The sequence below is a fragment of the Adelges cooleyi genome, unplaced genomic scaffold (assembly GCF_023614345.1).
Source record: "Adelges cooleyi isolate 19-005CV unplaced genomic scaffold, UGA_ACOO_1.1 ACOO_flye_CR_arks_rails_tigmint_CR_PRNA_30, whole genome shotgun sequence".
Classification (NCBI taxonomy): Eukaryota; Metazoa; Arthropoda; class Insecta; order Hemiptera; family Adelgidae; genus Adelges; species Adelges cooleyi.
The window spans coordinates 13238723-13265596 of record NW_026095971.1 but is presented as its reverse complement, the minus strand read 5'-3'; the positions used below and the strand labels follow the sequence as shown (position 1 = coordinate 13265596).

The window sequence follows — 26874 nt, the reverse complement described above, 5'->3', positions numbered from 1 at the left end:
TTGTTAGGGCTAAAGTGATATCCACTAGTGTGGGAAATAAGTGATTGAACGTTTTTAAGATACAAAGATAATAATGATTTATGTGATAAGTAGGGTGATAGTAACTGACAAAGAAGAATGAAAAAACGATTTGTAAGGTAGCTAATTCTACTTAGTGTAAATTGTGATAAAAAATAACTATACTACACAGAATTCAGTCACGTATAAACTATTAAACCAAGTTGATATAAGCATAACTGAAGTGAATTGAACAAAAAAGTACAACGCTATTTATAACATATAAGAGAAAAAAAAAATTTAAGTGCACTTTTTCATGCTGGTATTCATTAGTTCTTTTATTTTAACTCCATGGAATTAAAACCGACGACGTCAAATATTTTATACCCAGAAGCTTGTTGACAAAAATTATAACTTAAACACTTTTGACACTACCAACATTATGTAAAGTTCTTTTTATGTTATAGCGATGCATTCGTTAGTGTTGAAGTGACACTACTCGACATTAATGACAACAGTCCGGTGTTCGTTCCCAGTAACCAATACTTCTTTACTACTCGAGTGAATGTACCCGTCAAAGCTACAATCGGAAAAGTTGGCTATGATTTTACTAATTAAATGATAGTGATGGAAGTTGAGGAATGTTGGATTATTTTGCAATTATTTTTTACTAGGTTGAAGCCGTCGATCCTGACGAAGGAATTAATGGAAGGGTATTATACAAAATTCCGTATGTAGCCAATAACGATTCGGATATTTTTGGAGTTAATTCCGACACCGGCGAACTGTTTGCTATCGTTACTCCTTTAAATCCGGGTAAGCTCACGGTGATTGTAAACGCGTCGGATCAACCGTTAAATCCAAGTGAAATGCGATACTCACTGGCCGTGGTTACCATCAATGTCTTGGAAGAAGGTATAAGGAGAGTAAGCATCCGTTAACTTGACACATAATGACTTATAATTTTTACCGCTGCAGAAATCACCAATCCCGATTTCGTTAATGCACCTTACGAGTTTTGGGTAGGCAGCGACGTTCCTGTAGGCACTAGCGTCGGACAGATTAGGGTCGTTTCAGATAACTCTAATGTCGATTACGACCTACTACACACTTATAAGGAAGGAGGTATGTAGTATTTTAATTTTTAAACGCATGTTTTATTCACGAAATAATTGTAATGCAGTGCCGTTTGCCGTGGAAGAAAAAAGCGGTACCATATCGGTGGTTGAAGTCATAACGAATTTTGAAAGAACCGATTACGAATTTGAAGCAGTCGCAACGGACCACAGTCACATGACAATCACCACAAACGTGACCATTCATATAGTTTACTCGGATTCCAGTCAAACCTTGACAAAGTAAAAATTACGCAATTAAAAATGTTGTCTAATAGTTTAATGTTTTTTTTTTACAGAACTGTGGATCCCATCAGCTTAGTATTCCGGATACGGGAAAATCTACCAGGAATAGCGGTGGGCAGACTTGGGAATACCGATACATCGAATTCGACGAACATGTCAAAGCCTAAGTTCATAGTAGCCGATCCAGACGACGGAGAGCTGTTCACCGTGTCGGAAGATGGCGTTTTATTTACAAAATCCGGGTTGGACAGAGAGACCAAAGAGAGTTATAAACTGACGGTGATTGCGGATCGCAAGACTAAAACCGGTATCCACCATGCAACCATATTCCAGATCCGCGTTATAGTCGAAGACGAAAACGACAATGCACCCGAGTTCCAAAAAGCTAGTTACGAGGGTTCGGTATTGGAAAACAGTTTAGACGGCACCCTAGTAAATCTAAACGCTCCAATCAAAACGTTTGACAGAGATTTCGGTCCAAATTCTATGTATTCATTGATCTTGCAAGGAGAAGGTCAACGCGAATATCTTATAATATTAGGTATTTGTACAACTTAAGTTTAAACGTGTTATTTTTTGTATAGGTAGTGAAATGTTTACAATCAACAAAGAGTCCGGAACGGTAACTGTCTCGAATTTTTTACTGGACAGAGAGACTAGAAGCGTTTATCATCTAAAAATCGTGGCTACTGACAGGGGTAATCTGTCTTCGGTGGCTACTCTATCAATACGCGTAATCGACGTTAATGACAATGTTCCATCATTTACACACGTCACCGTATATCCAAATGAAAAGCTCCGAGTCGCTGTGAGTTCTCATTCAAATATTTCCGTTATACTTGGTGATTACACAGTCCCACATCGTTTGGACAATTCAACCGTTACCCTCATCGTGTGGCTTCCCGAGACCATACAACCAGGTTCGCCCGTACTAGCTGTCCAAGCTGAAGACGCCGACACAAGCGTATCGACCATCACGTACAAGTTAGCCAGAAGCGGTATGGAGTTTGCCGTTCATCCGGTTTCAGGGCAGCTATCCGTAGTCGGACAGTTGAAAATCGGCGAACAAGAGTTGAACGTCACCGCGGAGGACGGGGACGGATTAATGACTTGGATTTTATTGACGGTATACGTTGAAGAAGACTTGCTGTTTCAAAAAAGTAACCGTTAAAGTCAACCTGTTTAGGGCTTGCGTTATGTATTTGTTATTCGACGTATTTTTTAATTTTTTTTTTTATAATAGATCATTTGAGTTTTGGGTGCCGGAGGGTTCTTACAAACAACATGAAGTGGGCTGTCTGACTGCTGAAGAAACGTCAGTTTCTTATTCTCTTTCCCGGCGGAATTACAGGAATCCCATTTTTTCCGTGACGGATGGTGGATGCTTAACAGTGAGCGGTGATTTAGACAGGGAAACTAGGGACTCGTACGATCTGCGGCTATCGGGTAAAAGAAAATCGGGCGGAACTCCTTCTACCGTCGATATTATCGTTAAAGTTTTGGACATTAACGACAATGCACCGCAGTTTCGCAATCATCACAGAATTCGTAAGCTGATGGCTGACGAAATTGGACTTAAAGGATTTGAAGGTGAACTAACCGTACCCGTGTACGAGGTGACGTTGACCGAGGTCGGAACGTCTGGTACGGTGGTCACTCGAATCGTAGCGGAAGATCCTGACGGGGTAGAAGGTGGAAATTCCGAAGTGGAGTACAGCCTGTTCGGGTCGGGCGCACAGTATTTTGAAATTGATAGAAAAACCGGAGTGGTGACTTTAAAAACCCCGCTTTTAGGAGGAATTTATAACGTTACCGTGATTGCGTCAGATTCAGGTACACCTAGAAAAGACAATGCTGCCCTATTGGTAGTTAGCGTGGCTGATAAAAATTTAGACGCTGAAGAACCGCTCTTGGAACTCCGCTACTTGGAAGTGGAAGTAGAAGAAAATTGCTTAGTGCCATTAGAAATCTTGAAGCTGAATGTTACGCCACGCTACCGACGATTTGCATCGTCTATAAGCTACACTATTATTCCTTCAGAGCATAGTGAGAGTTTTGAGTGAGTGTAATATTATAAACTTAATGAACTGACAAAAAAAATATATAATTAATAATTACATAATCTTGAAAATTGTGTTCATTACAGAGTTGATTCGAAAAACGGAAATGTTTATATTATCGATAGTCCAGATCGAGAAATTACTCCAACATTGACAGTAGTGGTCCAAGTAGACGTGACGACAAGAAAGGGTAAATCCTCTTTTGCCGTTCATTCTAAAGGACAAGACATCGGTAAGTGTTTTTCACGCTTTATGTAAGACAGCAGTGTTATAATAGTATTATATTTATTTAATAAATGTTAAGCTCTCAACGAAGCTCGGATAGTGCTGAAAGTACTTGATCAAAACGACAACTCACCATCGTTCATCAATGGAACCATGCCGGTGATTGCTGCGGTTTCTTCATCTACCAGTTATGGAACGCCAGTTATAACAGTGCAGGTAAGTAACATACATATTATAATATTACAATATTTATATATTTATATTTGATTTATATTGTGTGCATAGGCTACGGATCCAGATGCGGGTATTAACTCGGATATACGGTATGAAATGGTAGGTGCTTCTGGAGAGAATAAATACTTTTCTGTCGACTCGCATACTGGACTCATTCGTACTATTGGAGGTTTAAGTCAATTAGTAAACAACACTGTGTTGGGTTTCGACGTCAGGGCAACCGACAGAGCTGGCGCTTCTGATGGTAGATCGGCGATCACTAATGTTTTTGTAAGGATGGCAACTTTGGGGATTAACGCCCTTACCCGAGCATAGTTTATTAGCTTTTGTTTCATAAAAGGTGTACGTTTTGGACGAACGCAAAGTGATCACTATGGCAATGGCAATGCAACCATCGCTAATTGAAAAACATACAGAACTAGTAACCAACTCAATGTCTAACATCACAGGGTGTACGGTCAAGATATGGAAAATTGACGCCAACCCGAATAATATGTAAGTTAATAAAAGTAACAACTTGATGATAAAAACATATCTTTACAACATATTTTTTAGGACTGATATTCTACTCTATGCTGTCGATCCTATTACCAATGAATTAGCAGATAGTGATTTGCTAATGAAGTAAGCATTTAGTAGTGAATCGTGAATTTAAACAAAAATACAACTACAGTTATATTATTTAATCTTATAACTAAATGATCTTGGTTTATAGCTTGATGTTGGATCATCAGACTACGATCAGTAATACTTTTAAACCTTTACATTTTGTCGGATTTTCTCGAATGCCTAAGAAATACGGCGACGTCGTTGTAGAACATTCGTTTAGTCTTTACACGACAATTGAACTGTTGACAGTATTATTTGGATTCTTCATATTTATGGGTGCTATTATTGGTGTGGCTTGCGTTTGCACAGGACGTAGGAAGTATGTATAACCATTCAATCAATCGAACAGCTAAATGTTGTCATAATTTTACATTTTATTATGGTACTTAGATTATGTTTATTTTATTCACTCAGAGAAAAGAAAAACAACACGCTGACTTATGGTAACTTTGGTTTTCACGAGGGATATCCGTTTACGTTAAGTGACGGTAGCTTGGCTAGACTATCGACTTGCGAACCTAGGTCTTTGGTCAACCCAACTTCGTTCGTGGAGGGCTCGGTCGTGTATGGCGGTGCGGTAATGAACCCTAAACACCTAAGAAGAGGCGTACGATGTAACCAAACCAGATCGCTGGTGCCCACTGAACCACCATCAATCCACAACAGAAGACCTCAGTGCGGGACCAGGAGTGATCCAGATAATTGTCCAACTGACTTTTGTTCATGCAGCAGCACTACTTGCAGCACGGGAACCGCTAGTCTAACGAGATCTTTTGTACTCAAGTAAGACTCTCATCACTATTGTACTACGGTAATGTGAGTTTTATAAAGTACAATGACGCCTTTCTAGGTCCAATGAGAACTTTGAAGACTCTCTGCGGTCGATGCCAGACAACACAAGCTGCCAGCGGCGCCATCATCGATGTAACGATGATTCAAATACAACCCCTGCAGATAACATTAATGTCTGCATGTGCCCTACGCTACTGTGATTAAACTGCTCATTTTTATAATATATAACTGTAAATATGTACAAACATATTATTTAATTTGTATTTTTATAATAAAATAAAAAATTTATTTATATAATATAAATGGTCGAATTTGATTAGTTTATAATAATATAGTTATTTTCTTCATAGTACGCCATCGTTACTTGTTAGAACTTTTGCTATTAAAATAGGTTTCGATTTCGGCGAGCGTTTTGTTTTCGGTTTCGGGTAAACAAAAATAAATGAATACAATTCCAAAACTGGCTAGAACACCATAAACCGCCAAACATCCATGCAATCCGATTAAGTGTTCGAGGTTCAGCCAAGTTTTTGACACGAAAAATGCAATTACATAAAATGAAGCGGCGCTTATACCACTGGCTACTCCGCGCCCTCTGCAAGAAATAATTAATTGTGAATAATTGTTTGTTTTTATATTATGATTTGAGACAACGTAGTTACCTAGTCGGAAAGACCTCGCTGATCAGTAACCACGGTATAGGACTTATACCTAGATTAATGCAGAAATAAAGACTGCAGAAAAGTATCAGTGCGACTATAGGTAACGTGTAGTTCCCATATGTGTAAATACCCATGAGCAAACAGCAAGCGGTGCATCCCGTCATGGATATTAACGACAACGCTCGTTTACCGATCAAATGTACCAGACAAAAGCACACAAAGGCTCCCGAGCACTGAAGCACTGCGGATATTACCTAAAAATTGACAATGGTTACTTAAGTTACACATGGGCAAGTAACAACAATTACGCTTACTGTAAGTACATAAGATGACAGAGGTACTTTCATGCGTAAAAAAACCTCGATCATATAAGGTCTCATGGCCGTTAAAGAAGCACAGTGATAGAAAAAGAAGTACGTGACGACTAGTCGAATTGGTTTTAAAATTGCCGGTCGTAGTAGATCTCGCAACGCGTCAATAAAGCCAGGTTTGGTTTTTACTACAAATTCGTCATCTGAAATACCAATGTGATTTCCATTAAAACCATAATAAATCGTAGTATAATTAATATTTTATGTGATACAAAACATAGCGTGAAAAAAATACGCTTCCTTTACTCGGTACTCCGATAAATCCGGTTGACTTTTTGATTCTGGACTCCCAAAATTGTGTGTATTCGTTTTTGGACGCTATACAGTCCATCTCCATTTTATCAAATTCGGCTCTCACGTCATCGGCTGACACCCATCCTCTAAGCCATCTTAATGATACCATTGCTTCTTCCTTCCTTCCTCGAGTCAAAAGCCATATCGGCGATTCGGGAATCTAAATAAGATAATAAAAATAACTTTTATTACTTGACACTAATATCTTAATAATTATTTAACCAGTTAGATAGACAACACACCAAACTGCAAACATATTTTAAGATTACTTAAAAATGTATAAAGCATAATTAGCAAAATATAATGTTTCATAATTAGTTAATTTCAGAATTATTAATCAATTAATTAAGCCATTTGTATTTTAACGGTTCGCACAACGTACATTTGGACTAATAACAAAGCTCTAACAAGGATTTCTGGGATCAGTTAAGTTTTTTGTAACCCAGAATAAGTGTTGTTAAGCTCTAATAAGTAATAAATACAAACTAATTAAATAAATACATTAGACACGTAGATAAATGCTAAAGATATAAATTTATACTGACAATAATTAATTTATAGATTAGGTTAGGTTAGGTTGAGTTATTAGTATAATAAATAAATATTTTTTGTTTACCAATAATATTGCTAAAATAGAGAAAATGGGTATCAAGCAACTGATGAGCATTGCTCGTCTCCACGAAAAGAAATATCCAAAAATAAACTCCACTAAATGGCCAATGACTACGTTGGAGTTGGTATATGTTGCTAAAATACCTCTGATTCGCGGTTCACTGATTTCCCCTATGTACGATAAGGTAGGCGCCTCCAAAAATCCCATACCGATGCCCATGACAAACGATGCGGCGTATAATGTCCGTACGTCCCGAGCCGAGTAGAGCATATACCAAGCGGCCAGATGAGGTATGTTCACTATTAACATGCTTTTCTTCCTGCCAAGTACTCCTTGTGCATATCCGGACAATACACTACCCAACGGTTGACACAACAGCATAATACTTCCTATTGCATTATTAAATACATAATATTTAAAAGAGCTGGCACAATTATTTAAATAAAAAATTAAACATTGAGAAATAAGCGATAAATTATTTGTAATACTTTCGGTTCAACGTACCAAACCACGAAGACTGAGAGTCGTCTAACGATAGACCGTCTTTAGCATTGTGAAGAAAACCAATCAAAACCGTTGGTACTGCTATCATCATGCCCAAATCCAACAATAGTAAACTCTGAGCTAACGTCACAAGTACCTATTAACAGTGAATTTCTCATTTCATACCCTGATGTAAAATTCAACGTAAATCAATTTAAATTAAATAAGCATGGTCGGTGGCATATTGGTCCAGACTTGGATAGGTACTTTATTTTCTCGAGGTCGTAGTTTTCTCTTCACAAAACCACTTTTTTAAGGTTCATCAAAATATGTAATTATTTATTAATTAATTAATTAATTAATTTTATTTTGGTAATATACGCCAAACGGCTTCTTATGATTGTCTTACAGACAATAAAGTGACATTTAAATTACATAAATTAACTAAAAAATATATATACAAGTATACATATTAAAAAGTAAAGAAACGAATGGTGTGGCCTTAATACAAATTATACCATACATTAATATAAAATTTCATCATACGATATAGAGCATTTTTGCATGCTAAATTTATATTTTTAATAACTTTAAAAAAAATCATGAATATTCTCATTTCCATCAACTCATACTTAAACCATATAATAAAATACTTTAACTCTATATCTGAATTTATTAATACTTTCAATCTGTACAAAAATAATTTTCTAAATATATTTTGTAGTAATATAAGAAGCATTAATCCTCATTTTGTTCAGTTACTACTATTTTTTTTTAAAAGTATGTTAATTTTTGACGCGTAAATGTAATTATTCTAACTGAAACTTGGCATGATATAAAAAATTGTACTTATGATTTGCCAGGTTTCCAAATGTTCTACACTAAAGTGAATAGAAACCAAAATTATGATATCATTGTCTTAATAAAACAAATTTTCTCCTTAGATTTTAATGAATATAGTAGTGAGGTTGCAAGTATTATTAATTTAAAAATATCTGATAATGCATACAATGTTCCAGTTAAGAGGACGCCACACCGGCCATTTCTAAGGAGTAAAGTATAGGCAATTTTTCGAAAAATCTTAATTTAGAGTTTGAACTATAATTTATACTTATTAGTACAGTAATGAGGATAATGTTGTTGTCTATATTATGTAAACATTTGGTTTCTTAGTTTTGATTATAGCCTTTGTAAAATTAATCCGCTCAAGGCGGGTTTTTTGAAGAAAAAAAACGGGTGTGTGACGTTCTCTTAATGTTTTATGTATTTATAGATCACCGTCACTTAATAATAATGGTTTTTTGGTTTATCTAAATTACATAATAAATAATAATAAATCGCTACAAAACCGAACAATAATAATAGGAGATATGAATATCAATATTATTGGATTGCTAATATACGGTAGTTAACTGTTTACAAATACCTGCGATAGAGTACTTCGATATGTATTCCGTTTTCTCAATTGACTGGCCTCGATTAGGTTCGACATCGGTTCTCTGTAAACATATATAACGTGGGCATCCAATTTAAATAGTATTTTTTTAAAACTTACACCTTAAGAGAGAGAAGTTATTTCCTGTAATAAATATCTACGCATTTCAAATATTCGAAGTTCGCATTGTGTATCAACACGCCACACTTGCGAGATACCGTTCTTACATGACAACTTGACTGTATTATAAACCTAAAGTTTTTTATAGAGCCATCTTTGTATTTTTTTGAAATGGCGTGTTGTTGTACACAAACTTCTAAAAACTTGATTTGTAAGCAACCTAAACAACTCATAGAAGGCTCAATTACACAATACACGTGTATACAATTGTATGGATTGAATTTACATATTTATTCCAATAGTAGTAGGTTCTTCTGGATTTTCGTTGTGCGTGTAGTATTCATAATAATGTATATACGAAATTCAGTTTCAATAAATGCGAACATGTAGAAAAGCCGAATAAGTTATGTCAACAAAAAAAAACAGCTCAAAGGATAAAAAAACGAAACAATTTCGAGAATTGTATTCACATCATATTATATGATGTATGTTTATTTCTTCAATGAAAAATGTTTTCACTCTAAAAAAAATCGAAATGAAGCTTTATAATTTTTTCTTAGTATATTAGTTTAAAAAAATATTCAATCTAAGTTTTTTGTAGATTTATAAAAAAATCTCAGTACAGTAGAGTCGTGACATAGTAGGGACGGAACTTATTGAGACAGGGAATTCACAAATTTACAGAAATGATAATTCAATTTTCTCTTTATTTTTTATTTTCCCTAATAAAATAAAAGATTAATTACATGTTTAACACTATTTTTTATTACCTTTCTAAATTTATCTTCTGTTTAATTATCAAACCATAAGACCCAAAACTACATCTACAAACACGAAATAAGGTAAAGTTGCCTCCTAATTTGGGTAAAAGATTCATGATATTTTTTTGGGGATTGTCAACGTTTAAGTACTTCATCTAAAGAATATTCTATACAAGTTTGAAACTAATATGGCTATTTTCAATAAAGTTATAGTGCGCCGTAATTTAAGGTTGAAAAATATTATACAAACTTTTAGTGTGTTTTTCTCGATTTTTAAGAGGAAGGGGTAAACTTTTAAAGTTGTTTGCCTAATAAAGTATTATTTACGTACGATTACAGGTACATAGACTTGCTACAAGAAGAAATCGGTTCAGCGCTTTAAAAGATGTCCAGTTACAAAAAAAAACATATTATTTTTAAAATAATACATTCTCAGCTACACATAGAAGCAAAAACCTGTATTTTTATATGAGTTCATAATATTGTGGACATTTGTGTTAATTTATTACCTATAATTTTAAAAAAATATCATGCAATTTTTATAAAAACAAGTTGTATTTTTTATGTATGTATATACGATTCTTTATTAACAATAGTTATATTGTATTGTTATTTTTTTTTCTTATGGCATGAACTAAATTATGTGCGATTCACACACAAAATCGCTTAGAAAACTGAAGTAGTACGAAAATATTTTTTTTAAATTTTTTTAAAACAAATATTGATCACTTTTTGTGTTGATTTTACATAAAATAAGACTACATTTAATTTACAGTCATGCAGGATATCGTAACTGAAACTGACCAAACACATACGGAAATCCAAGGAATAGTAGGTGACAATATCGTTTAGGGTTTGCATGTTTAAAAATACAAAAATAGCGTATTTATTATGTAAAACTACTTTTTTTTTGTTTGTTCAAAAGTTAAAAATAATAACAGAAAAAGCACAAATTACTCGTAATCACTTCAATATTTTCCGACACAATTAAATAATTTCAACTGATTTACGATATTGCCAATTTAGAGAACAAAAAAATTAAGGGGTTTCTAAAAAGTATTAAGTAACAGATTTTAAATTATGCTGGCGGAAAACGGACACGGTGATAACGTTCGAGGGTAATTTTGGCGGAGAACGGCGACTCCTGTCACACTTTTTATTTTATTTTATAATTATGCCTAATATGATGGATTTGCAAATAATTTATAATTATAATATAATCATGGCTGTTACTTACCGTTCGGTCGGGTTCATCATTAGTAGTAGTGTATAAAACAAAATGAACTTCCAACAACACCGAAGTGTTCTTTGCAGACTGTCGATACACGTCAACGATCATACAATAACACCGGACAGTTGTAAAGCAGGAGGGCATTAGAAGAGTTACCGTGTGCGTACTTAATGTTGTAGTTGTTAGGTTTCCTTTGTAGACCTTGTAATGCATTTTGACAAGACGTCTCGGTAATCAATATAAACAAGTACACGGGTTACGTGTACAAGTCGATTGTAAAAACAAAACTCGCGTTTACTGTGTACTTAATTATTTGTAAATTAAAGTCGATGTAATAACATATGGAGATATGTACCACTTGAAAGTATATGTTATTTTACCTTAAATTACAATGTTCAATTGATGTGTTCTGTTTAATTGTTCGTGTTATCTGGATTTAATTTAGTTTTAATATTTTATGTAAATGGTTTTAGACATATTATGTTTATATAATTAAGTGAATCAGTGGATTATTGTGAAAGTATAATTAGCGTATTTTATATTTTATTTTTACTGTCTACTGTGTTACTACTTAATAAAAGAAGAATGTTTTACAATAATGGTAAAATACGGTTTAAACATAGTTTCAGCCCTTAATTTATGATGCATCGGAAAACATAGATGCTAACAAAATTTACGTTGTTAAAATTTGTTTTATTCGTTGATATGGATAAATTTTATTTTAAGCAACGAAAATGTTATACTAGTTGTATGACTGTCATTCATAGAAGTATATAACGACAAGTAGAGGCAACTTAAGCAAGTTGGTTAAAGATGTAATGTTGAAAAATATTAATTAAAAATTAGAATTTGTGTATACATCTCCAGCATTAGTGACAACGACCAATATTTGTCACAAAATTGGGGTTCATACGAGCATTATAAATTATTAAACTAGGCTAAGCTTAAAATGTATAGTAAAATAATTTTTATAAATTCTTACTAATGGTATAAATACTTAATATTAATAGAATATTTTCGATTTGGGTTTTCGTTTTTGTTTATATTTTCATCAAAAATATTTTACTTAATTATACAGTTTTAAACATTATGTATTTACGTTTTATCTTGCAATTATAAGATTAAAAGTCATAATAAGATTTTAAAATGGCTACAATAGCGTATTTGTAATTGAAAATCCAGATTTTCAAATTCCATTTACTAGTTATAATATGATAGATGAAAACTCGTGTATAGAAACACGTTTTTAGTTGGTTTTGGTGTCGGATTTGATGGAAGCATACGAATGAATGTGTCTGAATCGGTTTCAAGATACAATATTAAGCTCACCATAGGTGTCAGATATCCCAATAACGCGTAAGAGGGGACGGCGGTGATTTCTTTAGGAGTATATATTACTGCGATGAGGCGATTATTTTTTCCGCCTTAAAACATTTGCATAGATGTGGCTCGTTTGAGTGCGTATTTTGCCTTTGTTTGACGCCCACGTACTCGGTGTATCCGTCGACGTGGTCGTCTTTAGCCGTTTGATTCCATTTGCGGCTGTATGGATTTTCCACCACCGACGGTACGCCCCCAAATTCGACAGGGCGGGATGGTTCGTTCTGAAACCCGCCACCAGAGGCTAACGTTTGCGCGCATCCACGGCTATCGATCGACCGAACGACCGCAGTGTGATACGCGTGCAAGTGCAAGTGTAGTCGACGACGCCTTTGACCGACAGTCATTTCGCACGCCCCGAATCAAAGGCAAGGCGCACGATAATAATAACAACAACAACAAGGCATATTATACTCAATAGACACAGTAAATGTCGTATAGAATACCGGTTGCCGCGTTGTAGAAAACCACAAAAACGGTTGCAGTTGTACTTCGAGAGCCGCAATAGCTCTTGCGCGTAGCCAAGTTCCAGTAAAGCAGTCAAAATTCCATTCTCAACGTTCAAACAGTCTTTCACCACCAATGTCAATTACTTGAAACGGAGGTGAGATCTCTACTGGGTCCAGTACACTTTATACGTGTACCCAGCAGTCATATCTTAGCACTAACAATCGTAATAGGGCGTAGAGAGTAGAGTAGTCGAGTATTATTATTTGTATTTGGTTAATTTGTTTTTATCAATAACCGCCCAAAATTGTGTTATTCTTATACTAATACAATTATACTATTTTGATTGAGAGCTACCATTGATAATGCAAAATAAAATGTTATTATTATCCGCTTAAAAAAAATAAACTCTAATATAGTTTGGAACTTGCTTGTTCGTTAAAAGTTTAAAAAAAATTAATTTAATTGTTTAATAAAATAAAGCGCAGGCTAATACAATGCGTCAAATTAATATATGCTAAAGTACAATTAAAAAAATATGTGATTGTGCCTGAAAATACATTAAAGAGAATTGTCTCATTTGAAACTATACAAATAAAATATAGTCTACAATCTATTATAACATAATAACTATATATAAATCGCGTTAAACAATTATTGATGCGTGTTTTACAAAAATGTGATTAGTTCTCGTAAACATTTCAGTGGGTAATATCTTTACTGGAATATTGAATTCGCATTACACATTCGTCTTTCAGGCAAATCATCGTTGTCGCGAGATCTCATAAAGTATTTACTATATATCACCATTATTTGCCTAACAGGAAAATTTGCTAACATATTAAGATAATCCTTATTAGTTATTACCTATAGCAATTCTGGAAAATAATTTACTTATTTATTGGCGTAGGAAAAAATCGGTTTTACTAAACACCTTTTTTTAGATTTTTGAAATCGTTAACCAGTATTTTTTGTGCCACTTTCGACTCTTCACGAACTTTGTGCTTGCACGCAATTAATTTAGAAAAAATAGACGTTAAAAATGTGTAATGCAGTATGTCATATGTCCTGTTAAAAACGGGATTGTCCCTTTTTGCACCCCGGTAGTTGCAACATTAAAGACATGTGGAACCAACTATTTCAAAAAATCTAAAGAACATAAGACAATTTAGGCAAGTCGTTTATTAATAAACCAAATAATATTATTGTTTTTTTTTTAATAGTTTTAAATGTTTTTAGAGGCGTTTTTTTTAGAGTTAAGACAAAATAGTTTGTACCGTTTTATAAATAAAAAAGGTGTTTGGGAAAGGCAATTTGTAGTACAAATTTATAAATTGTGTAAAGGCATAAACATCATAGATATCCTACAATTATTTTATTAGATTTAATGCAAAGATTTTTCACTTGAAAGAAGAAGTAAGGTTATTAAAGATGAAAAATATAGGTAATATTTGACAAAATTTTTCCTATGGCAAATTTTAGTGAAGTCAATTTTTTAAATCGATTTTGGATATAAGTTTGCACATGTTAATTGTTTACTTATTTTTGAGCCACGGTGACATTAAAATAAAGAAGACGTCTATAAGAAAAGCTCACAGGGTTATATTATTTTCAACTGTGTTTTTTCTATAAAAATACAAAAAGTGCTTGTAGGTCGCTACGATATCGGGTTTTAAATTTGTTTAATTATTAATTTACTAAAATGCAGTTAAAAATTCAAAATATATCCTATTTAAATGGGATTTTACAAATAACTTGACAACAAAATTTAATTTTCAAGGACCGTAGTGCCTATAGAATTAACAATAAAAAAAACTAATTATAAAAATAAAATTGAAACCATGAGAGTTTTTACGCAAAATGCTTTTTTAGTACACTATTTCGTCCCTTAATCAGAGGTCTAAACGGATTATTAAAAAAAATGTATTGACAGTATTGAAATTTAAATGAAAAACAGTACAGTATTACAAATTGATTCGAGTTATTAGAGTTTTAACCTTAACGCCTTTAAATATACATGTAATACTTGATCAACAGCAATTTTTATTGATAATATTTTTAAATGATTTTGTAGATTTTCTTCCGGGGATCTATCCTCGGAAGCAGATGATGCTGATCCGTCGATGGCGCCAACCGATCGACCACCGGCTCAGTCGCAGCAGCGCGCTCAACAGCGCCAGTATGCGTCTAAGACGTCACGGTCACAGGCTGCTACTCCCGCTTCTGAGAACGCGGACATGCGATTGGAATTCCAGGCGACAGGTAACCGGACAATTAGCGCACCGACAAGTCCTGCAAAGACCCGGGATTCTATCTTACAACGTGTTCAATCGCTGACGGACGCGGCCAAGGAGAAGGCCAGTTCTCTCAGCAACGACATCAAGTGTAAGTCATATTTGCCAAATCTGAGCAATCTAATACACATGAATCACCAAATGAAAGTATAATAATATTTAAACGTACGATCTATTTAAAGATATAAATGCATAACTGTCTTCATTAGTTGAGAATGTAGGTTCGAAAAGTAATATCGTTGGTGCACTACATTCTAATATAGCAAGTATTGATGTGTAGTTAGGATGTAATACGCTGATAGAAATGACAATTAGTGCTCAGATCTTCCCGATCTTCATAAAAAAGTTTGACAATCTATTTATAATATATATTCATAGTGTATATTTTATGTAGATAAAATGAATGCTATTAGTCAATGTTTATGAACCCAATTAAGATATTGCGCTGAGTGGACATTTGTACATTAACAATAAAGTTATCGTTGAAATAACATAGCAGTAATATAAGATATGGATTAAAAGACAAAACGCAGTAATACTAAGAAAACTTCAATTGCATAAAATTAAAGATAAAAACTTTTCTTATTAAATGTTCGTATTTACCAAAAATACCTTGCCATCATTTAGGGGAACTTAGATATATATAAGATCATTAACGTAGATGGTAATTTAATGTTCATTGTGTATCAAATAAACTATTATGGTCGATGACATAGTCTCTTTTCTTAATGACACATCGCCGAATATCTTTTAGCAAGTGGTCAATACTTGCATAGAATAAAAAGACAAAAAAATGTATCACAAATCTTAGGAGTCTTACAATTATTATGAAGTATAATGATTTCCCGAAATAAAAAATGCGATGCTTTATCTTTTTTATACCAGATACATTGGTATAACTAAATATTATTAATATACAATATAATATAATAATAGAAAAATAAAAATTTCAAACAAAAAAAATACACGTTTGGCAGTTGACATAAATTATGAAAATTCAGTAATTATGTAAGATGTGATGAAATGGACCCACGTCAGTATTGTTTTAATAATTAGTTAGTTAGTTAATAATGTCCATAACGAATTTTTATTGATAACTTATAATTTAGTTTAGGCGATGGTTTTTACTTATATTTTGCTTTGGTTATCATAATGTTTTTCAAATTTAAGGTTTATTTTTGTTTAACAGACGCCGCTGCAACTAGACGCCAGCAGCGAGCAAGTAAAGATCGTCTGTTAACGTTGCTTGTGGTTGATGACGAGAACCTCGACTGGTAAGTTAACAGTGTTCAACTATCAATCGTTTAGTACTCAATTGATATTGAATTTAGGTCTAGATATTTCCGAGGTAAGCGTTTCTTCGGAGACTTCGAGATACAAGTCGAACAAGCAGACATCAAGGACTTGACCGTCACTGCGAATACCGAAAAGGGATGTACCGTTAGCATGGTGGTGTTACAGCCATCCGGCTCTAAAATGATCAGATCGTTTAAGCCAGACTTTTTTCTATGTCGACAAAGTTTAAGAGATGCCTCTAAAGATTTCAGAAATGTTTTGCTTGGACTAAACATCGGTGGCGTGCCTAGTATTAACTCACTAACTTCTTTGTACAACTTCCAGGTAAATATGGTACACAATAATTTATTTTTAAGCTATGTTTGAACAATATATGTCATTTTTTTAGGATAAACCGTGGGTTTACGGACAACTAGTACAACTTCAAAAGAAACTCGGCAAAGAAAACTTCCCATTAATCGAGCAAACTTTCTATCCAAGTTCCGGTGAAATGGTAACAAAACAAATGTTAACATAATGAACTAAACTTTTTAAAAAGTATTTATGTACTTCTTTAGTCGGTGGCTACTCAAGTGCCCTTGGTTCTTAAAGTCGGTCATGCCCATGGTGGAGTAGGTAAAATAAAAATAGAAAACAATTCGGATTTTCAAGACATGACTTCAATCGTGTCTGTCGCGTCTACTTACTGTACCACCGAACCATTTATCGATAGTAAATATGATCTACACTTGACCAAAATCGGTACTCATTACAGAGCTTTAATGTGAGTATACATTTTTTTTTACAAAACATGCAATACAAAAAAATCAATTTTTCATAACTCTTTTCAGGCGCAAGAGCATAACGGGTAATTGGAAGTCGTGCGTTGGTTCGGCCATGTTGGAAGAAACCGAAATGTTAGAAAGATATAAGTTTTGGTTGGATTCCGTAGCTGAAATCTTCGGAGGATTGGATATATTGGCATTAGAAGTAGTCGTATCCAAAGAGGGAATCGAGCATATCATCGGTGTTAATGATTCGGCGTTATCGTTGCTTGGAAATCAACAAGAAGAAGACAGAAGACATATATTTGATCTGGTTATTGAACGATTAGAGGTATGTTCACGAAAAGAATACTTTTACAATTTGTAGCAAATTACACCAAGATTTAACTATAAATTAGAATAAAATCAGGAAATTGTTTTGTTTGTGTAAAAATATGTTTACTAAAATGTAACGAATATAAAGTGCTAAATGGGATAACGTAGGTTTTGTACACGTTAAACAATATTTGTTTTGTTTTATTATCAACAAAGAAGCCCTATTATGGTATTCATCTTTGTGTATGACTTACAAATAGAAATATTTTGTCATTAGGAAATATTAACAAATTTAGAATGGAATTCTTACTGAAATTAAGGTGGATTTATCAAACATATAAATTACATAGTATTATGCAGTTTAGCCTTTTAGTATATTTTCTTAATTTCCTTTTTCTGTGATAAATAATCGAACATAAAATAATTTTCTAATTTTATATGTTATAGACTCAAGTATTGGCGAACATGGGCCCTCAGACCGGTTCTGTTCCTACGCAAGAAGAAGAACCACCCGCTATACCACCAAGAAGAGATTCAATATGTAAATATCTAACCATGACTATTTCGTTACCAAAGTGTTGTGCCTTGGGATTGTTACTAAACTTGGGATTTACATATAATTAAGTTATCTTTCACTAAACGAGTATGAACATTACGTACACCCAATATTAAAAACAAATGTTAACAATTTCTAGTCATTGTCGCACAATAAAAAATGGTTAACAAAAAGGTTTAAGAACTTATTACTTAAACCATATTTCCCCGGTTTAAAGGCATTACTAAGTGCATTTATTGGTATATTTTTAATATACTACATTAAGCGCTTATAACAAAATATTAACTAATATTTTATGTATGATTTTAGTGTCGGAGTGTAGTATGACAAGCAATCCGGCGAGTCAACCGGTTAAATCATCATTAAGCCGCCAGGGATCTATTGTTTCGGCCACTCCTCCTTTACAACAACAGGCCAATAAAGCACCATTGGATGACAGCGAAGATACAATGAAGAACTTGCGTAAAACGTTTGCAGGCATATTTGGCGAAATGTAAACATTAATATTACTGAACTTTTGAAAAAACCCGTTAAAATCATTTAGCGTTACACCATTTAATAATTGAAAAATGCTAAATAACTCCATTTTTTTTTACTAATGTAGAATAGCAAACTTTATTTTATCATAAATGATAATAAAATAATTTTAAGAATAATCCAATACACTAACTAATAACTAAGATATTATGGGATCAACTAAGTGAATCCTTTTAATGGTTAACTTAAAAAATGAATACGGCTTATTATTTGTTTATACTTAACTTGCTAAATTGTTCTAGAAAACTTTTATACCCACACTCACAATTAGTTAAATTTAACTGCGTGTTCTTAAGAATAAAATCGTTATAGTTAAATATTACTTAATCCTACTTCTAAATACATTTTTTAGGTTTTATTATAAATATTAATAGATAAACTATACGTTGTGTGATTAGTTAAAGCAATACCATTATATATACATGATATATTACACTATATAGTTAGTACTGTAGGGCCGCGTTTTAGAATAGACGTATAAATGCATACCATATATACCATTTATTTCATCTTTGCATATTACATATTTTAATTTTCTTAAATATCTATAATAATAGTATTTATTGTTTTTTCCTTTAACAATTTAATAATTCTCGCTAGTCGTTAAAATTGTGTTAACACCAACAATAATATGAACCTAAGAACAAGCATATTTTTCATTATTCTTAAATGCAGGCACGTTATCTGTAATTGTTTAAAAAAATATTACAATACTATGTTATTATAATAAAAGTACTGTTAACAAATTACTAATTATATAATTAATAAATAAGTAGATTCACTTTTGTTTAATAGCTATTTGCTATAATATTTATATTCAGTGATACACATATTATAATAATTCATAATATTTACATATTATATTATCATTCATAATATTATAACACAATTTTTTTTATTTTGTTATAAACTCGATTCTATTTTGAACGAATCATGGTTATTTATTTAAATTAAACATTTAAAGTAATATACTATTATGGTTATTTAATTTGTTTTCTACTATAAAATTACGAATATATATGGTTGCTCGATATGTTAATAACTATCAACAATGTTAATGGTCCAAACATGTGTTGGCTGTGAAAACAATTTTAAAATTTACGTAACTATCACCATTGAGTATATGTTCTAATCTGTACTCATTATATGTTATATACTCAATGCTATCACTATATAGGAAGTCAATGAAATGAAATGGTATTATTTTGTTTTTTTTTAATTTTCCCCTCAAAAATATACTCGATTGATGATAGATCAATCCAAATTTCAAATCAATTTTTTATGAACTTCCCCGGAAATAAAATGTTATAAGTATTCGAGTACGTTCTATATAACACAATTTTGATACTTGATACCATTTTCTTATGACTATATTAATACTTGTATTTTTTTATTTATTCACGTGAAATAATTCTAATTTTGGTTCATCACATTCTAGGTACATAGTAAACTTATTCAGAATGCAGTTTTTAAACAAAAAATTATGGTTAACACTAAAAAATCTAAAATTAAGTCAACTAGCTAAGCATGCTGCAGCAACCGCTATACATATCAGTTTCATAACTACTAACTAGAATAGGAAAATCTGTCGTACGTTCTGTATTTTATCCTTTCAGATAGCTTACATATTTTTTTTGTTTAACTGGTTTTGATTAAGTTGGCTGGTTTATGTAATACTAACCAAACTATTTAAGATCCAGTATTACAATAATGTCATTTCAATTAAAAATAAAACTAAACTTGACTATAGAGTTATCATGCATTTTAAACAAGGCCAATATAAAAAAAAACTGAATAATAATAATATTTTCTCGAAAATACACTACACAAACTTTTGTTTAAAGCTGTATTTTTGATATAATTACATTGTCAATGACTTATAGTTAAACAAAATGTATGTGTATGTATTTACCCCCCAACTCATTAATATCCATGCATATTTTAGGCGGCATATAACTTAAGTTTAAACTTACAAGTTTTGTAATAATTCAAAGAAGTGGTAAGATAATGATTATTGTTAAATTATAAACTAACTAGAGCTTCGCTACGCCGGGTACGCTCACGATCCCTCGCTGCAAAGTATTTTCGAATTTTCATTATGCAATTTTCTAATCTTATTCAGGAAAATGTACATAAAAAAGCGGTTTAGTGAGACCATACACAAATTTTGGAAATTTTTTACTTATATAGTTTTCGAATTTATTTAGGTCCATCTTAAAAAAAAAATCAGGATATTAGCGGTTAACTTTTTTATCAGATCTTAAAAATTAAGTACAGTTTTATTGTATTATAATTACACGACAACTATACACCGCCTTTAAACATTAAATGGCTTAATGATTAAGCCAAACTGGTGAGAACAGTCATTTCATAATGACATTTGCAATAATATTTATATATAAATACTCAAAGAAGAGTATCATCTCAATTAAGTCGATGTATAAAAGATATCGATAACATTTTCTTAGTTTACATACAAAATGTATAGTTAATATATTAGAGTGTAATATATAACATTAGGGTGATCCTAATTTTTAAAGTTTCAAATTTCAATCGAATTTTGGAGAAATAAAATTTACCTCTATTACTAAGGGCTACCCTAAATTAATACGTAGGAAATTAATTCATGGTAGGATCAAAGAGAACTGTACCCAGTTTCCTCCCCTCACTGTTCATTGTGCGCCCGTGTATTTATGATCTTTAAACAATATAAGTGTTAATTAGGAATAATTAGTGTTTAACATAAACGTTATTAAAGTGTTTTGCATCGTTCAAAATATCCCTGCCAGGAACTTGTGTGTCTGTACGTCTGTAACCAAATAGTGTTTATGCGATGTTAGGTAGAATAAGGAAACTTATTGTACTCCATTAATTATGTTTCAATCTTTCCACCTTCAACTAAGAGTGTGGCTTGTTTACTAGAACTGCGTAAGAGCTATTACTAGTTGTTGATTGGCGTACTGTTATTAAGCTAAATCATATTTGTTTATATGGAATATGTTGTTTCCGACGCTTGAAAGCTCACTGGCTTTAAAGCTGTTTCTTGAACCTAAATAACTCAAAAACCGAAAAATGTTTCTATGCATTACACCTGTAGCTTAAAATATTAAAAAGGATTAATAATATGTAACATTTTTGTTAATAAGATAACAATTAAAGTATAAAAATGCTAATTATGAGGAAATATTTAATATATTTTAATTTAAAAAATGTTTATGACTTCTTGTAATTTCTACAACTTCTGCAACTTAACATTCAATCAAATGGATGTAACAAATTATGTAGAATAAATTGGCGTAGCTAGAAACAAAGTACTTTTAGGCTTCAGTCTAAAGTCGGGTAATTGATTATTAATTATACTTAATTAATTATAAATTAAGAAAATACAGATTATCTGTAAATACTCATAACAAATATTTAATGAAATGACATTTATAATTATTTGTTTCTTTTTTTAGTTTTATCAAATAATTATGGTGTTTTAATTATAAATGGTATCTAACAATATAATAAATAGTAAGTTCTTAAGCTCTTATAAATTCTGCTGTCTAACAGCTGATAACGTATAATGCAAACTTCGAAATCTCTTGTTACAGAATTCAATTTATACAGTGAGAGACATCAAAAATCTAAATAAACTTGGTTAATACTTTATCGCACGGTACAGTCAAACGCTTTGAACCGGGGACTCAACAGTATTATAATTTTGTATTTTATATAAAAAAACCCATCCTATTATATTTTTATATCCAGAGATTTAACTCATTTGTACTACATAGGTCAACGCGAATTTCGAGTCTGGATTACGAGTGCTAGACTCTCATTCCTTAACAATTTGGAAAATTTAAAGAAAATGTATATTTTTGTCTGAAACTTGCTTTTTGTAACTATGAAACGAAAATAATGAAGCTTATCATCAAAATTATGTCTTTCGAAAAAAGTCTCACATCTCGTAGAGTAGTCAGTTTTCGATAACTTCCTTTTTTAGAAAAAAAAAAAGAATTCCTACAGAGCTTTATGGACTTCTATATTCATAACTTAATTTCTTAATGCGATAATAGAATTTGAATAAGACCATTCCGTACTTAAAGCTGGCCATTTGTTATGTTTAATAAAATTTCATTGATTAGGAATCAATTTAATTATCAATTAACTTGTTAGTTTAAATTAATTTAATGAATTAACTAGAGTTAATATCATATAAAAAAATTCACATCATATTAAAATACAATATATTTATTATAAAATAATTATAAGAAGATATTTTCTCAATTCCTATATAATTATTGTTATTCATTCTCTGATCCTTTGAGATATACAAGTTAATCAATTAGCTTATGTCATATTTTTCTTGTCGTTCAACGTAGCCACTTTAAGTCCACTTAATAACAGTGTTACTGCGGTCGTTATTACAAGGTTGAGAAAATGAGAAATATTTTGTTTTATTGACTGAGCTTACTTGCTATTGTATCGTCTGAAATGTGCATTATTTTTAACAGACGTTCTCCTACAGTTATAGTACACATTTATTTATTCATCATAAAGATGATATTGCCCATAGGGCAAATAGTACAGATAATTGTAAATAACTGTAGAATAAGTTTGTAAATATAAATTATGAGTAAAATAGTAAATAGTAAAATTAACTTAGTGATGAAATAATTGCAGTGAACAATAAAGTAACAAATATGAGTAAATAATGATCATTAGTACACAATATGAAAAACTAAAAATATTACAACATGTTAACCATAATAAAGTTGATGAAGCATGAATGATGCCAATGTTACTAGTTTTATTTCATAAGTTAAGCATGCGATTTACCGGCGAGATGCTACTATAATTCTGTGCATGGATAGGTGTATAAAACACAGGAGAGGAGCAAAGTGATACTTGTGGAACATTAATGGGTATTAAATTCAAAATTTCTAGACAGTCAATTCTATTATTGAGTAAATTATATATCCAGTAAACATCCAAACATTTTCTTCTGCATACAAAAAAATACATTTTTAGTTTATTTAGCAATTTATCGTGCTTAGTTTCATTACTATTAATTGATGTTGTAATGATTCCATCTTACTAATATCACAAGTCATTTACGGAACCCATACAATAGATCCATAATCCAAGATAGACTGAACAAGTGCAATATATATATACATTTTTTAAGCATGCAATAAATTGATATTCATTACAATTCCGACAAAAAAAGTACGTAAAGCTTTTTTGCAAATATATATAATGTGTTTCGTAAAGACTATCAGTAAAATTTATCCAAATCAGACTGCAATTTATATTAATCGTTGGGTGATTTAATTTGTATATATAGCTTCAAATCGTCGGCAAATAACAAACACACAATCGTTAAAAACGTTACAAAGATTATTTATAAATACTACAAATAAAAGAGGAGACCTACCTGGGGCACACCTCATGTAATATCAATGATAGAAGACGTTGACTTTGCGATTTTAACTATTTATTTCATATCCTTAAAATATGATGAAAACCATTTAATCGTCGGAATAACTATTCCCATTGAGCTCATCTTATTAATTTATATTGAGTAGTCAACACTTGCCTGTTTTTAAGTCAGTGTAGATGAGACTACAGACATTAAGTCCGTGTAATATACTAACAAATTTGTAGCTGTAATCCTTGATAAATCTTCATATTTTACAACTTTAATTACGCCGCTCTTTAAATTTTTTAAAAATAGTCAAATTAGTTCCAAATTTGTATGAATTAATATTGTTTAGACGTAGTACTACCGATCAACGTTGACAAACCAAAAACATATCATAAATCTTTTTCCCTAGAAGGATTTAGAGTATTGTTGTAATAATGTTATTGCGTACGATTCATATTGCGTTAACATTGGAATTTATAAACATTCATAGCTGGAGAGATTTTGCCAAACAAACTAAACTAAGCACCCTAGATGTTGTACTACAATTAAATATTATTTTATTTCTTAAAACACATATTGTGTCCAAAGGTGTGTGTTACACTGACACAAGTATGTTAGTAAAATATTCGTTTCATTTATTAATTTAGGGAGTTCATGTGAGGCTAGGTAGAAACAGTTTTGGTGTAATAAAATTAACCATCTAGTATTGTACTATCGGGGATATGCATACAATACGACCGGCATTTTAGTTCAAACTAGTTAAATTAATAAGATATATCATAAACAAGTCAAACAAGTATAACATAAAAATTATTTTATTTACGTTGGGCTATCAGACAATCATTTTCAAGTTTCAACATTTTCAGTTACGAATCAGTATTTTGATAAGAACCAATTCTTTATAGTTTTGCTTAAACAACAAAACGCCTGTCTACATCACTACGATTATTTCCGAACTATATGAGCCGTAATAAAGATTACATTGTCGTTTTATTAGCATAAAGATTTTCTAGTTGTACTGAAACGATAGTGTTACAAAACAACATAATATATTTGCGAGTGCTATATTCAAAACTGCGGCGCATAGTGCTAAAAGCAATCGTTTCTGGAGATAGTAAAATAAATATATAAGCAATGAATGAAAACAAAAACAAATGGTGAATCTTTTTCCAAGGAAAAAATAGCGCCACAAGGAATAAAATATAGCACCGATGCGGATTGGATGAATAAGTTTTATAGTATTCCTTTCAAAAGAAAATTATGTTACTCTTCGGTTACTGATACGTTTCACTATAACTGAAAGATCACAATCACTACAACCCAAAACTTACAGATCCAAGTCCAATAAAAGTATTCGTAAATAATTATAATTCAACGCAACGCCTATAGAATTGCACAGTTTTCAACACGTAATGAGTAAATATTGCTATTATTAATTATACTAACAGCTAATAAAGACACAATATATTTAGCCGTTTATCTGCGAACAAGCCTGTACATTTCAACCAACTTCAAAACAAATATTTAACTGTTAAAGTAAATATTTGCACTGCACAAAAAATCCGTGGCAATAGAAATGGAGATAAAATAGTATTATGAATTTTACCCAATCCCTGATTTAGAGGTTTCAGAGGGAAAAATACTTTAGGGCCTATATGTTTTACTTTATATCAATATATTTTCATTTTATAATTTTTTCGATGAAAAAATCTTGACGTTTTGTAGCTATAAAAAAAAAAAAAAAAAAAAAAAAAACAGACATGTCTTTTATAAAAGAACATTATTCATTCGAATGAAAATAATATAAATTTGAATGTTAAATTGTAATTGCAAATAGTATACAACAAGTATCCCAGATTCTATTTTGGTTTTTTTCACTAGCCGTAAAGGGGAAATCACAAAATTAATGATGCTTGAAATACTGATATCCGTTTTTAACCCTTTTTTTTAGGAAATGTGTATTAAATTAACCATTCCCGGGCCGTTAAGTCTACCTCTAAAGTGAGTAATTTTAAGTTTTTCCTCTGCTCATTTTTTGTTTTGTAACACCGTCTAATGCGGATATTTTTTTCATTGTTTAAAAAAAAATTAATAAAAAAACGTTAAAATATGTATGTTAGCTGCTTTATACTTCGCTTTTCAAAATATGTGTAGACCCGAACCTCGCATTTGTATAATTTAAATAAAATTATACACCGGCGATACATTTTGCTTTACTAAAACTTTGAAGATTAAAATAAACGCTTTCCGTGACATCTACATTATTTTTGGTTTACTTTTATAATTAGTTAATTATTATGACACATGACCCTTTATACAGGGCGATTCACTAAGGATAACTCATTTTTTTTTTTTAATAATTTATATTTTGTACTTTTCATATTTGGAGGTACTTTAGTTTCTGTTATTTTTTAACATTAGGTGATATTTAAATTTGTATGTTTTATATATTTTTTTCAGAGCTCAAACAATTTGTTTTACTTAAATGGTAACATACATAATATTTAATTAACTTTTTAAATAGAAAATAATTTGCTGAACATGTTGGCTGGTCGATAACCACTTTCAGATAAATACATTCAAGTTGCTAATGTTTCAAATTTAGGACGGTGGTGTGCACTAAA

The 26874-nt window shown here is 31.7% G+C and overlaps 3 protein-coding genes across 5 annotated transcripts in view; 2 read left to right on the top strand and 1 right to left on the bottom strand.

Moving 5' to 3' along the window:
• Positions 1–5536, top strand: part of LOC126837932 (cadherin-89D) — a 30624-nt gene extending 25088 nt beyond the window's left edge. The window contains exons 9-23 of the mRNA XM_050571943.1: positions 465–591; positions 672–912; positions 976–1122; positions 1181–1355; positions 1412–1872; positions 1943–2517; positions 2600–3417; positions 3505–3650; positions 3723–3859; positions 3929–4147; positions 4218–4372; positions 4433–4501; positions 4593–4805; positions 4901–5269; positions 5337–5536. Coding sequence (XP_050427900.1) covers positions 465–591; positions 672–912; positions 976–1122; positions 1181–1355; positions 1412–1872; positions 1943–2517; positions 2600–3417; positions 3505–3650; positions 3723–3859; positions 3929–4147; positions 4218–4372; positions 4433–4501; positions 4593–4805; positions 4901–5269; positions 5337–5478 — 3994 coding nt within the window. The 3' untranslated portion in view covers positions 5479–5536. The remainder of the gene's footprint in view (positions 1–464; positions 592–671; positions 913–975; positions 1123–1180; positions 1356–1411; positions 1873–1942; positions 2518–2599; positions 3418–3504; positions 3651–3722; positions 3860–3928; positions 4148–4217; positions 4373–4432; positions 4502–4592; positions 4806–4900; positions 5270–5336) is intronic.
• A 53-nt stretch (positions 5537–5589) lies between these two features.
• Positions 5590–11365, bottom strand: LOC126837930 (facilitated trehalose transporter Tret1-like). 2 transcript variants are annotated; one of them, XM_050571939.1, is made up of 9 exons: positions 11255–11365; positions 9128–9200; positions 7723–7858; positions 7222–7607; positions 6558–6765; positions 6255–6454; positions 6071–6194; positions 5941–5989; positions 5590–5873 (listed from the first exon to the last, which is right to left on the bottom strand). In XM_050571939.1, exons 1-9 carry the CDS (start codon positions 11272–11274, stop codon positions 5639–5641), a joined length of 1431 nt encoding a protein of 476 aa, XP_050427896.1. In that variant the 5' UTR covers positions 11275–11365; the 3' UTR covers positions 5590–5638. The 2 variants fall into 2 exon arrangements, with proteins under 2 accessions (XP_050427896.1, XP_050427895.1); XM_050571938.1 differs by having other exon boundaries at positions 5941–6194.
• A 1590-nt stretch (positions 11366–12955) lies between these two features.
• Positions 12956–19644, top strand: LOC126837931 (synapsin). Of its 2 annotated transcripts, XM_050571941.1 has the most exons (9): positions 12956–13232; positions 15150–15460; positions 16559–16643; positions 16701–16989; positions 17054–17158; positions 17223–17428; positions 17496–17760; positions 18192–18285; positions 18610–19643. In XM_050571941.1, the coding sequence occupies exons 2-9, from the start codon at positions 15199–15201 to the stop codon at positions 18795–18797; spliced, it is 1494 nt and encodes a 497-aa protein (XP_050427898.1). In that variant the 5' UTR covers positions 12956–13232; positions 15150–15198; the 3' UTR covers positions 18798–19643. The 2 variants fall into 2 exon arrangements, with proteins under 2 accessions (XP_050427898.1, XP_050427899.1); XM_050571942.1 differs by lacking the exon at positions 12956–13232 and having other exon boundaries at positions 18610–19644.
• Positions 19645–26874: the final 7230 nt, after the last annotated feature.